Source organism: Euprymna scolopes, chromosome 23, assembly GCF_053919585.1.
Source record: "Euprymna scolopes isolate OS-2025 chromosome 23, ASM5391958v1, whole genome shotgun sequence".
Taxonomy (NCBI): domain Eukaryota; kingdom Metazoa; phylum Mollusca; class Cephalopoda; order Sepiida; family Sepiolidae; genus Euprymna; species Euprymna scolopes.
Window position 1 is genome coordinate 38,897,272 of NC_136504.1, and position 14,079 is coordinate 38,911,350.

A 14,079-nucleotide genomic window follows, 5' to 3' on the forward strand; every position below is an offset into this window, starting at 1 on the left:
GCGGAGCAGTGGAAATGAAATAATTGATGTTTGCACGCGTGGTAAGTCCTAATGAGAAAGCGTTGAATGAGTCAGAAGAGTTCAAAGAGACGAAAGAATGCTCGAAAGGCTAAGAGACTAAAGAGATAGATTTTGTGTTTGTGCATGTTTATATATGATTTGATCGGCTCCAAACAAGCTCTAGAAAATCAGTTTTAAAATATGTCCTAGGAGGAATTCCATTGGACGGAAGACATCACATGGGGTGCTTTCAACTACGTCCGCACCTTTGGTATATAAAGGTCACGCCGGAATTTGCATGGGTGTCATTTTTCATTTTTTTAACGCGCCGAAACAATCAATTGCACTGCGCGCCTAAATTGTATTTAACGATTTTAAATTTGAATATTAAACTGTGCCAACTGGCACAAATACTCCCTCCAGATTGGAAAAAAAAAGAAGTTTTTTTCAATATGTAATGTATTCCTTGAAATGTTTCGGCCAGTGGACTTTCCTACCCGTTTTTGTCGTGGGTTTGGTGTCCTCGTCATTTTCTGCTGGACTCCCATGTTCTAAGGGAATTTGTTCTGGTGGGGAAATTGTCTGAGGGTATTCCTCAATGTATGCTGGTTTAATTCGGTCGATCGCGATGTTGTCTTTCCTGTCTTTCCGTTGGACAGTAAAATATTTTTCACTTCTGTCCAAAACTTGGTATGGTCCAGTGTAGTTTGGACAAAATGGCTTTTTTGACCATATCATTCCTGATAAACACAAATTTGCATGTGTGAAGGTCGTTCGGTACATATGTTTGTTTGTCAGCCCTCCTGGTGGGGGTAAATTTGAGAGAAGACATTTTGTTCTTTAATTCCGTCACAAATGTAGCCGTGGGTGAAATATCTGTGTATGCATTAAAATACTGCCCAGGTAGTGTGACTACGGATCCAAAAACTAGCTCTGCTGGTGTGCTTTGTAAGTCTTCTTTTATTGTGTTTCGGATCATTAATAGGATTAATGGTAAATTATCTGACCAGTCCGCATTGTTAAGACTCGTAGCCAAAGAAGTTTTTAGCTGTCTGTGAAAGCGTTCGACGAGGCCGTTTGAGCAAGGGTGATAAGCAGTAGTCTTTATGTGGGTTGTTCCCAACAATTGGTTGAACTCTGCGAAGAGTTTCGATTGAAATTGCGAACCTCTGTCCGTTGTGAGTATTGACGGTACTCCAAAAATTGCTATCCAGTCTTTTAGTATTGTTCCAGCTACTGTCGCCGCCGATGTGTCTTTCACGGGTATGGCTGTTGGCCATCTGCTGAACCTATCGACTATGGTGAGAATGTGGGTGTGTCCTTTTGAGGGCGGTAATGGCCCCACCAAGTCAACATGGATATTGGTGAACCTGGCATCAGGCGCACTGAAAGTGCACAGCGGTGACTTCATGTGCCTGTGTATTTTATTTTTCTGACAGGATACACACGTCTTGGTCCAATTTCGAATATCTGCATTCATATTCGGCCAAACAAAGCGGTCTGTTATTATTTTTATGGTGGCTCGTTTGCCTGGATGCGACATATTGTGAAAATGTAGAAAAACATGTCGTCTGATGCTTGGCGGTATGTATGGACGCGGTTGTTCTTTTGCTGTATCACAATAAAGTGTTGTTACACTAAAAGGTATGGGCATTTCCTTCAGTTGCAAAGACGTTTTCTGTTGTACGTCAGTGAGTGTCTTGTCCGTCTTTTGTTCTTGTGCAATTAATTCCATAGTTAACGAACTGGAATTTAGTGAAGTTATTGCAGCTCGTGATAATGCGTCCGCCACAATGTTTTCTTGCCCCTTGACGTATCTGATGTCTGTGGAATATTGGGCAATATAATCAAGGTGTCTGATTTCTCTTGGACCATATTTATCTACATGCGTATGCAGTGTATATGTTAACGGTTTATGGTCAGTGTAAATACAGAAGTTTCTTCCTTCTAACAGATGTCTAAAATGTTTAATTGACAAATAAATTGCTAATAGCTCCCTTGAAAAGGTACTGTACTTTGTCTGTGTCTTGCTCAGTTTGGCTGAGAAAAACGATATAAGGGTCATTGTATCCCCTGTCAGTTGATGTATAACTGCTCCTACAGCTATGTCTGACGCGTCTGTTGTAAGTGTAAGCTTCGATTCTTCGCTGTCCTTAATATAATTCAATTTTGTGAAATTGACTAAGGCAGTTTTAGCTTGATGGAAAGCTTTTAAAGCTGATCCGTCCAGTTTTAATTGTTGGTTTTTCGTTTTGTTCTTCAATAATGACGTTAACGGTGCAAGGATTGTGGAACAGTTGGGTAAAAATCGTCTGTAATAATTAATTATACCTATGAAGCGACGAACTTGTCTAACAGACGTAGGTTGTGGAAAATCCGTAATGGCGCTTACTTTTTCGGGTAATGGTGATATACCATCCTTATCAATTGAATGTCCAAGGAAGTTTACTTCTTGCTGACTGAAAATACATTTGTCCAAGTTTATTTTTAAACCGTAATGGGACAGTTTTTGAAAAACTTGTTCCAAGTGTTGTTTATGTTCGTCGAGGTTTCTACTAGCAATTAGGACATCGTCCACGTAAGCGAATACGAATGGAAGGTCCCTAAAAACCTCGTCTATTAACCTTTGGAAGGTTTGACAAGCGTTCCTAAGTCCGAATGGTATTCTGACGAATTCGTAAAGTCCAAATGGTGTGGTCAGTGCTGTTTTGTGGATATCTTCATCCGCCACCGGTATTTGGTAATACGCTTTTACTAAATCCAGTTTGGAAAATACCGTGGCATTTTGCAGTCCGATTGCAAAATCGTGAATGTGTGGGATAGGGTATCTATCCGGTACAGTTTGTGCATTTAATCTCCTGAAATCGTCGCATGGACGCCATGTTGTCGCGTCTGCTTTCTGTACCATGTGTAGAGGAGATGACCACGCACTTTTGGAAGGTCGGATAATTCCTTGTTGCAACATGCGTTGAAATTCGTCTTTTGCGATCTTGTACTTATCCGGCTTCAGACGTCTGGGGGTGGCGTAGACGGGTTGTCTATTCGTTTTAATATAATGCTTTGCATTATGTTTAATATTATCCGTGACTTTGAATGGCTGAGTAAGTTGTGGGTATTTTTGAAACAGCTGACGAATGTACGTCTCTTCAGGTAAGGCAGAACTAATCCCAGTAGGCTGGTATCTTGTGGTGATACCTTTAATTACGATTTTTGTTTGGTTATCAGTCAGTGTGCGACTAGTCATGTCTACCGATAGATTAAACCATGCTAGGAAATCTGCTCCTATTATTGGTGTCGTCACGTTGGCTATGGTAAAAATCCACGGAAATGTGCGGCGCAGGCCGAGATTGACGTCTAAATATTTTTCACCGTATGTCAGTATTTGTGTGCCATTAGCTGCTTGGAGGTGGTAAGGCTGTGGAATAGCTTTTTGTTTACGTAGAGGTGGTATCACGCTGATTTCAGCTCCAGTGTCTATTAAGAAGTTATATCCGTGATTATTGTCACGAATAAAAAATAGACGACCTTTAGTGGAAAATCCAGCAACAGTCGTCGTCTCTACTGGCCGGAATAATCGTTTCCCTGATTCTTGTTTTTAAAAGAACAAGGATAAGTGCAACGCCGAGCTTGTGTGCCAAATTTTTTGTGGTAAAAACAGATTTTGTTCGCTCGTTCTCGTGTGTTGCTTCGACCTCTACTAAGACTTCGTTTTTGGTAGTTCGATCGTTTATTAAATGAGTAACGATGGTTTATTTGCATTAATTCCTGCACTTGTCGAGTGAGATTTTCGACCGTCATTTTTAGTCCTGATATATCGTCGTCGCACATCTGTTTCTGCTGTGCTTGTGCTGAGTTTACTTTGCGGTGCCTCAGATTTTCATGGATTCGATCTGCCATATCGGCGAGTTTTTCAATATTTGTCTCTTCCGTTGTGGTGCTAGGATTTGTACTGTTGTGTCTGGAAGTTTACCCAGCCACAGACTTCTCATTATATTTTCGGACATTTTGTTGTCCCTAGCAATGTACGCATGTATCGCAAAAGTTGTGACGGAGTGCGATCTCCCAATTCTACTTGGGTGAAAAGATTGCGTAACCTGGTTTCGTTTGAAAAGCCTGTCCGTCGTAAGATGGCCTCCTTAAGTTCGTCATATGGGTTGTCTTCTGGTACATTCTCCAATAAATCCGCCACCTCTTCGACGACGTCTGCCGGGAGTTTTTCCACCAAGTAACTGTATTTGGTTCGTTGAGACGTTATCCGTTTTGCGTCGAAAAGGGCCTGGATTTAGATAAACCAGGTCTTTATGTTGGTAGGATTAAATGCTGGCATATTTACCGTTAACGTTGCCAGAGGGTTTTCAACACAGGAAGGTTCCATGTTTGTTTTCTTCGCTCGAAAGTGATTTCAAAGCCTTTAAACTGTCAACTGACTTTTTCCGAGGACGCGGAGCTTGAAACTGTGGTCGAAAAAAAATTGTCGCTTTTGCCGCTGAGTCATAGTTGTTTAATAGCTTATAAGATTCCGTTGTGCATATGATTTCTGCGTCGGGTCACCAACTTGTGGGGGTCGCCTGGCCTTTTTTTGGGAACTGACTTCCTCCACAAATAAAAAATGAAAATAAGAAATCTTATGTCCAACACAAACGGAGGTTTATTTCCGGAATAGAAATAACAAACAATAACAAGCAAAACATAGTTCTCAATATTTCAGAGTTCTTTTTTTTGAGTTCATATGAAAGAGGGAGAGTCTCTTTTTTTTGTGTTCTTTGAATGTTCAAATATGTAAGAGACAATATTAATGTTCGTCTGTTAAAAGAGAGTATTAATGCGCGGAGCAGTGGAAATGAAATAATTGATGTTTTCACGCGTGGTAAGTCCTAATGAGAAAGCGTTGAATGAGTCAGAAGAGTTCAAAGAGACGAAAGAATGCTCGAAAGGCTAAGAGACTAAAGAGATAGATTTTGTGTTTGTGCATGTTTATATATGATTTGATCGGCTCCAAACAAGCTCTAGAAAATCAGTTTTAAAATATGTCCTAGGAGGAATTCCATTGGACGGAAGACATCACATGGGGTGCTTTCAACTATGTCCGCACCTTTGGTATATAAAGGTCACGCCGGAATTTGCGTGGGTGTCATTTTTCATTTTTTTAACGCGCCGAAACAATCAATTGCACTGCGCGCCTAAATTGTATTTAACGATTTTAAATTTGAATATTAAACTGTGCCAACTGGCACAGATTCTACATACTTCCAACGTTGTCAATTAAATGTATTCTTTGTTGTGACCTCTATGGCCTCATTTCCTTCACCCCTTCTCCATCTATAAACCAACCAAAAAAACCTCCGGGCCATAAATTTTAATTAATTAAAAATGATAAAAAGATACGATATTGAAATTGACAGTATTAGAAAACAATTTTTTTTTTTTAAATAAATGATAGTTTTAGAAATAAATAAATACATGCATGATACAAAAGTACTTTTTTTTTATTTAGTATAAAACAGATTTTTTTTAACCAACCAAAGATAATTATAACTGATATTGTTCTCTGATACATATTATTATACGCGGAAATATTTAATTTAATATAAAATATAGTTTAAAATAAAAGTAAAATAGTTCACTATAAGTCAGCGATCGAATTGCTTCTACATTAATTATTTTTATTATTAAATACTTATTTACAATACTTTCAATTCTTAAATTCTATCTGAACTTTGAAAAATTCTTTTAACTGGAGAACTAATTAACGTTTTTTTAAATTTAAAATAAAAGTAAAATAGTTCACTATAAATCAGCGATCAATTATCGAATTGTTACTTAAATGACTAACTTTTAAAAATGCTTCTCCATTAATTATTTTTATACTATTATTAAATGCTTATTAAATTCTTTTACAATAATTTCTATTCTTAAATTCTATCTTAACTTAAAAAAAAATTTTAATTCTAAAAATGCTATTAATTATTAAATACTTAGTTATTAAATTCTTTTCCAATAATTTCAATTTTTATCAATATTTCATAGTAATGACGTCATAATTTCTCTATCCAATCAAATTGCATTCTTTCAACCGGTGTCAGACGACTGCTGTTCCTTTTCTATCTTCATAATTTCCAGTTGCCTAAAGTGCAAGAGGGCCATTTTTGGAATATGACATCTCCGTTCTGTAAAGTGTATACGACGTACTCTTCTATATTTTCTTTACTATTACTCAACGACATAAGTGGCAGTTTGAATAAACAACTTTTTCTCTCCCGACGGAGAAGATAATACCTGGGATAGCACCAGTTTAATAATGAAAGGTGGAAAAGCAATTGTGTGTTTATGAACATCCTGTTTTGTTGCTAGAGGCAAATCCGCTCGGCCATGACAAGTGGATAATTATATACCATTTTCGGCGAAATTATTTGACAAGTTTCATTTTTAAAAACTGGAATAGACAATTTTGTTAATAAAAAAAACAAAAACAACAACACAAAAATGAAAGCAAAAAAAAAAAAATGTTCACAAAAACTAAAAGGCGCAATTCTTTCTATGGGTAAATCACAAATCGAAAAAAGATAAATATATACATATATATAGATTTTCATTTTCTATTGTGTTTATTTGTTTAAATGGCTACCCATATAAAATAATATAACAGACGAAAGTCAACCACACAAAATTAAACGCTTTTCTCTCTTCCCTAAAAAAAAAAAAAAAAAAAAACTGGCAGATGTTGAGATCAGCGGCCTAATCAAACAGACTGCAATTTAAAAAAAAAAAAAGTAAAAAATTAGGCATGTTTGCATTACACGAACGGCGCCATGTTTATAACCTCGATTTTCGTTACCTATTCCCAAGGTGGCATATGCTGCCAATTATCCACCAAACAATAAAATTTATATGTCTGTTAAACAATAATAAAATTCATAACTCTTCTGCGCCGTTTCTCTAAATTGTCGCTTCTCGGTCAAAGAACAGGGGGGGGGGGATTGGCGAACTTGCATTTTCCCGAGATGTGAACACTTTGAATATTGCGAATACAGGGGGCATCCCCTCTTTTCGCTACTTTAATGGCTTCCGACATTTGTAGCCGATAAGCGATACTTTTTATTTTTCGCTAAAAACACAATAGCAGTTGTTGTTCTACTCAATGAATAATCTTCGTAATTTTTGGTTATATTACTATTTTCGACATGACATTTTAGTAAGTAATATTGTTTGTGCTTAAAACAACATATTAAAAAAAATCGATCTGTCGACTCAAGCAAGCACCAAAATGTGTATAAATGATAAAACTGGTGTTTTGTTTTTTTTTTGTTTTTTTTTGTATTATTATTAAATGGTGAAGTATTTCGAGTCAAAATCGATTTATTATTACGTAAAATGCGTTTGAGATGTGCAAATATGGTAGACTTAGTCTACCATATTTGCACATTTGGTAGAATAATCGAGACTTTTACAAAATGGAGTCTGGGTTTCTTCGGAATAGGAACGAAAAACGAAATTTCAGTTAAATCCAATGGTATGTATTAATTGTTATGTTGAAATTAGTAAAATATCCAAAGATTACGAAAAATGATGAAATAGTCTTCGAAGAAAATTGCAGGTTCAATAATTGCAGTTTGTCTTCTTACCCCCCCCCCCAAATAATGGTACTACTAGTGCAGAGAGTGATCCGGATGTAAATAATAACGTTACTATTTAAAAAGCCATTCTTAATACGGGGAGGGTGTTTTGTACCTATTCTATACTTCAACCTTACAATTGAATAAAAAAGCATATCATTAAACTTGGAAATACGATTTAAAAACTAGCGCGGATCCGGATCATTCTCTGCACTAGCACCAAAATAATGGTGGATGGACGGGTAAATGTGACTATCGGAATACCCTGGCAAAATCACCGCTAAAAAATCGTCCAAAAAATCAGGGTATTCCGATAGCTGCATTTACCTGGCGGATGAATGAATTTTAAAATCGTGAAAACACATGTCATAATGCAATGCAGTAATATTTAACTAATTGTGACATGACAATTAAGTAGATAACATTGCTTGGAGATTCAATTTTGCGGCCTCCGATTTTCGTTCTTATTTCGAAGGAGCGTCTGGCTGTGGTTGGAGTCTTTCTTGAACCGGAAGTAGTGTAATGTGTAAAAAGGAAACCGAATTAAAGGAACGAAATAAGCACTTTCATAATTCCCACAAATAGTATATTTAATTTATTGCGCATGAAATTAATACAATACTATAGCAATGGTTACATTACAACAATAAAGGATTAATAACATAAATAACAGCTTTAGGCATGAAGCCCTAAGAAATTTTGGGGGGAAGGGGTCGAGGAAAAAATACTGGTTTATTTACGTTGTACCTGCTATATTTAGGTAAAATTGAGCTTTAAGGATAGATGAAATTATAAATTGACTTTTAACGTTGTATCTATCATTTCAGATGGTATTATTTTATTTTATTTTTTTCGTATTGTCACTCGGACTTAGGGTTAGTGATAAATTTAAAGAAAAGGCGTGTGTTTGTTTAATTAAATTTAAATTTAATGTTTATTTTCTTTAAATCGATTTGAAATCATATACTTGGCTGCCATGTTGATTACTGGGCCTTCTTAGCACATTAAAAAGCAAATTGCATATTCTCTCCATAGAGCCTAGCTACATGATTGGAAGGAAACAAAATTTCAGCCCAAAAGGGTTGGCACGTTTGTTATGTCAACCCGTGTGGATTATCTGGTTGTACTAAAAACATTTTCAGGACTGTATTTATTTATTTATTTTTCAGAGATTATGCTGTCCTCTCACTGGTATTCTATCTGGTACTGGCTTAGCTCAACATCGCTTAACATTGGTGATCTAACAAAAACTGGCATTTCCCAATTTTTGAGATGAAAATTGATTATTCATACTATTTGGATTCTTCAGACTACTGTTCTCATCTTGAGTGTGATTTTCACGTTTCGGTCAACGTAACCTCCAAGTACTTGGAAAAATCAATTGTAAAAGTGATATTCTCCTGAAGGTTGAAGGTTCAATTCTTAGTGTGGGCGACCGAAAAATACAATTGTGAATTACTTGGAACTTCTATATAGTCATAGCTGACGGGAGAAGAGCATACTACCCCCGTGAAGTAAATAAAGGGTTCCCTTCATAATTCTATCCATATTCTTGAGTTCGACAGAAACATTTCTGAGTTTGATGAGATGCACCCAAAGTAGGTCGGAGGTTACATCGATCGAAACGCTGTGAAAATCACACTCAAGATGAGAACAGTAGTCCGATGTATCCAAATAATACAAAAAACTGTCATGTTAATGGAATTATGATATTTGCATAAGTGTTAACCATCATTAAAAAGAACATGCTCTTCCTTAACCCTAACATTAACCCTAATACTGGGTGGCAATGGTGTTTTTCTTTTTACATCTTTCACTCCCTGTCTGCTTTATGTTTTTTTTTATTTTCATATTGTAAGTCAGTCATTTTGTGTATGATCATTTAACTTTTAGGGACCCTTAAAAGTCAATTTCACCTTATATATATATATATATATATATATATATATATACACAGTGTAAATGTTTTTAGTGAAGGAAATTGCTTTCATTTTTAGTGGCTACCTTTCAATTGTTATCGTATAAATCGTTAACTGATTTCATTGAGTCACTATAGACAGCCACGGTGGCTGATCTATACGAGCACCTTTTTATGTTTACCTTTTAAAAATTGATTGGCAATTTCTTTTTGATAAAAAATCATAGGCAAAATTGTACTCTTACGCTGCATACTAATTCTTGCGCACACACACACACACACACACACAAAAATAAAATTGTACATTTTTAGGCAATTTACATATAAATATCAGGTTGGTGCAAAAACGATATCGTTTTCTCACATATGTTACTTTTATATATGATTTCTGAAGTAATTCATTGATATATATATATATATAGCCATGTTATATATGATTTTGAAGCACGTTTTTCGCATTATCGAATCGTGTTATTTGTTACTGTTCTTAATCCCATCATTCATTTTTTTTTGCAGGCTTTTTGATAGCATGGACAAAATCCAAATCCACACGATTTTCTTGTTCCAGTTCAAACTAGGCCGAAAAGCTTCCAAGACAGCTCATGATATCAATGTTGTGCTTGGCCCAGGAACCACTAACGAACATGTGGCACAACAGTGGTTCAAGAAATTTCTCAATGATGAAGAAAGCCTCAAACATGAAGACAGTCGTGGCCAGCCGACTGTGGTTGATAACAAACATTTGAAAGCCTTAATTGAAGCCGATCTTCACAAAACGACACAAGAAGCTGCTGTTGAACTTGAAGTTGACCACTCAACAGTCGTTTGCCATTTAAAGCAAGTAGGGAAGTAAAAAAAGTTAGATAAATGGGTGCCGAATGAATTGAACAATAATAAATAAAAAAAATGGTTGTTTTGAGGTGTCTTCTACACTCCGTCTGCACAACAAAAACGATCCATTTCTTGAGCAGATTGTGATGTATGATGAGGAGTGGATCCTCTACGACAACTGGCAACATTCGGCACAGTGGTTGGATGTTGGAGAAGCTCCACAACACTTCCCGAAGCCTAAATTGCACCAAAAAAAGGTTATGGTGACTCTTTGATGGTCTGTGGCCGGTCTCAGCCATCACAGCTTCTTGAGTCTGGGCAAAACAATTACGACAGAGAAGTATTGCCAACAAATTGACAAAATGCACAAGAAGCTCCAACATATGCGGCCGAGATTGGTCAATATGAAGGGACCAATTCTTCTCCATGACAACGCTCGCCTGCATGTTGGTCAACTGACCCCGCCAAAGCTGAACGAATTGGGCTATGAGACTCTGCCTCATCCGCCATGCTCACTGGACCTCTTGCCCACTGATTATCACTTTTTCAAGCATCTTGACAACTTCCTGTGCGAAAAATGCTTTAAAAGCCGAAATGATGGCGAATCGGCCTTCAGTGACTTCATCGCTTCCAGAACTCTGGATTTCTATGCTAATGAGATAAATAAACTTGTTTCTCGTTGGCAAAAATGTGTCGATTCTAATGGTTCTTATTTTGATTAATAAAGTTTAGTATGAAAGGAGTCATGATCTTTTGAAGTTGAACGTCAAAAAACGACATTATTTTTGCACCAACCTAATAGCTTGAAACAAAAAACAATAATAAAAAATTGTTAGAATTTATTATGGGGGGATTAGTTTTGCATATAAATCTAACATGAAATGACCAGCTTTTTCTAAGCCAACAGGCAGTAATAATAACCCACTTTCAAAGCGGATAGCATTTTAAGGACATATAATTAAAATACTGAATTTATGTGCATGACGAAATCATGTGCATAGCGGCCATTTCTCAGAAACAGCAGATTGAAAAGTTAATGATCCATGAATAGAGGTTTACATGTAAAAGGTTGAAAAACGTGATAGTAAATATGTTTTTTTTTTTCAAATGTCTTCTTATACCCCCCCCCCCCAAAAAAAAAACGCCCTTTCCCAGTCCTACCACTATCGTTAAGTTCGGGTGACAATGCACACATCCACAATTGATTTCCAAGAAATTAAGAATAGCCAAGATGAAATTAAAAACAACAGAAATACAACACGACAGTAAACAACTATAGGAGAAGGTAATGTCTTGGAGGACTACCTCTTAGGATTACTAATGTCTCTTACAATTTTAACAGAAATCAGAATAAGTTTTTTTCTAGACGATTCCCCATTTTCAAGGTAGGGAGTCAAAAATTGGTGTGCCGGATTATGTTTTTATTTTTTATTTTTTTTTATCTGATTTCCTGGTTGCAACAAAGATGGAGAACAGGTCAACTGTGAGACTGGGTACCTCTACCACCTAATAATGTAAATTGAGACTCCATCAGAATGTCAAACTTGACCACGTTTTTCAACGTCAATGTCATATTAAATGCAGGTTTTCATCGGCTATATTCAAGGGCCAAGTAGGGAGTCTGAACAGAACTTTTTATAAACCTATATTGTGCTTGTTTCTTTGGTATCGACAAAGAAGTTATTGTCAAAAGTGACATTTGACCTAGATATCATAAAATTAAATCAGTTCTAAGTTAACCTGTAGAATAGCACACCAAAGTCACGCTCTAATATTTAAAACAACGTTATTGAGTCATCTCCATTCATATATAAATAAAAGAGGAGTGGAGGAGAAGGATATTCCTATTGGAAATAATACATAAATGCAAGGTGAAACGATTAAAGTGTTGCACTAAAGAAAACAACACTACAGCTTTATTTTAAAACCTTTTTTTTTTTTTTACATAGGAGTCACCATTTATCAAGGCCTGGAAGCCACTCAAAGATAAGGGTTAATTAGTGTACAGTGGTCAAGGGGAACATGTCAGTAACCATTAGTGGAAATTTGGTAAATTGGATTACTTAAGAGGATGGCTCATCAAGAATTTGTTCACGTTGGACTTGAAGACGACCATATTGTAGTCAGTTGGAAAGCAGGAAAACGGAAGAGAGTTCCACAGGCGTGCAGTTCTAAGAAAGAAGCTTTGTTCATGGAATTTACGTTTAGGTTTAGGCACAGATAAAGAGTGTGGGAAATTATTGATAGTGGTTTCAGCAGGGGTGGGGGCATAGATTGGAGCTCAGACAAGCACTTGCCATGAAAATAACGATAAAGCAGAAACAGAAAAAGTCAATTCAGGTAATTTGATTATGTAGTAGAGCTAATATCTATTCAATGTAACCGCCTTCAGCCTCATCACCCAGCTTAATACAGGTCCAGAACTGGGAGCATGCCTTTTCCACAAACGTTGGCAAGAGCTTGGCGAAAGGCAGCAATCAGGCTGGCTTTGGTGTTGTGGGAGGTCATGTTGGTGATGTTTTCAACGTATGACCAAACGAAGTAGTCAAGCGGGTTCAGGTCAGGGGAGAATAGGGCCAGTAAGAGAAGGGGACAAAGTAGTAAGGTCATACTAGATGCAGGTCTTCATTGGTTACAATATGAGCCAAGTTAGGAGTTTGCACAGAACAAAAGTTCAGTCCTTTGTTATTGTGTGACATTACCGTCTCTGGGAGCGGTAGGACTCCCCATTGGAAGGAGATTGAGATTCCTGAAACATCGGAGAATGCCAGGTAGATATGATTGTTTTATTGTTAAGTATTGTTGTATACCTGGACAACAGCAACCAACCCTGCGGAAAGGAAGAGTTAAGTTATGAATTTTATTATTTTTCATGAAACTGACATATAAATTTTATTGTTTGGTGGAAAACTGGCAACATATGTCATCTTGAATAGGTAACGGAAATTGAGGTGATGAACTTGACCTTTGGGGCCTGAGAAATTGGCAGATTCACAGGTATACACACACATGGGGAGTCCCCTGAGATGACATGCTTACTGACGATTGGTCTAAGGAGCAACCGAACCTACCCGAACACCTCCGTATGTAAGCGAGTCCCCGCGCCAAAATCGTCAGTTGGAGCACAGTTTTGAGCGAATATAATATTAATTGAAGCGTCATCGCTCCCCTCTCTTCCCATCCATCACCACCGCAAAACTGAGAGTAATTAAATCTAATTGGAACTCAATAGTGTTTTGTCAAAAATCAACAACTGAACAAATATGATATAAACTTAGAAGTTTATATCATATTTTGTATATCTAACTTGAATTAAACAAGTAGAATAGATATATCTGAGTCTGTCTTTCTTTTGTGTGCACGAAAATCTATTCACTACCAGCGTGACAGCGGCATATCAACCCGAAGGTGAAATCGACTCTGACCAAATCAATCAATGAGTTCTACTGCACCGAGGGATTTTGCGAAGAGTTCTCTGCGAAGAACGAACACAGGTCACCTTGGGGTCTGTGACCGACGATCGACCCGTATGTGACAAGGAGATCCCTATTTAGGGATCGCTGAGTGTTCACAATTGTAGTGAAATTGGAAAATTGAAATATTTAAATGAAACCATTGGTATCTACTGAATTGTCATGCCACACTAATGAATATATCTAAAAAAAATTATTATAAGGTAGAAAATTAATTATTAATGAAAATAGTTTTTGAAGACAA

General features: G+C 36.8%; 1 protein-coding gene across 1 annotated transcript in view; it reads left to right on the forward strand.

The window, feature by feature from the left end:
• Positions 1-6,094: 6,094 nt before the first annotated feature.
• The window catches only part of LOC145245842 (uncharacterized), a 42,725-nt gene continuing 34,740 nt past the window's right edge, over positions 6,095-14,079 (forward strand). The window contains exon 1 of the mRNA XM_080107497.1: positions 6,095-7,192. Within this exon, the coding sequence (XP_079963623.1) occupies positions 7,139-7,192 (54 nt within the window). The 5' untranslated portion in view covers positions 6,095-7,138. The remainder of the gene's footprint in view (positions 7,193-14,079) is intronic.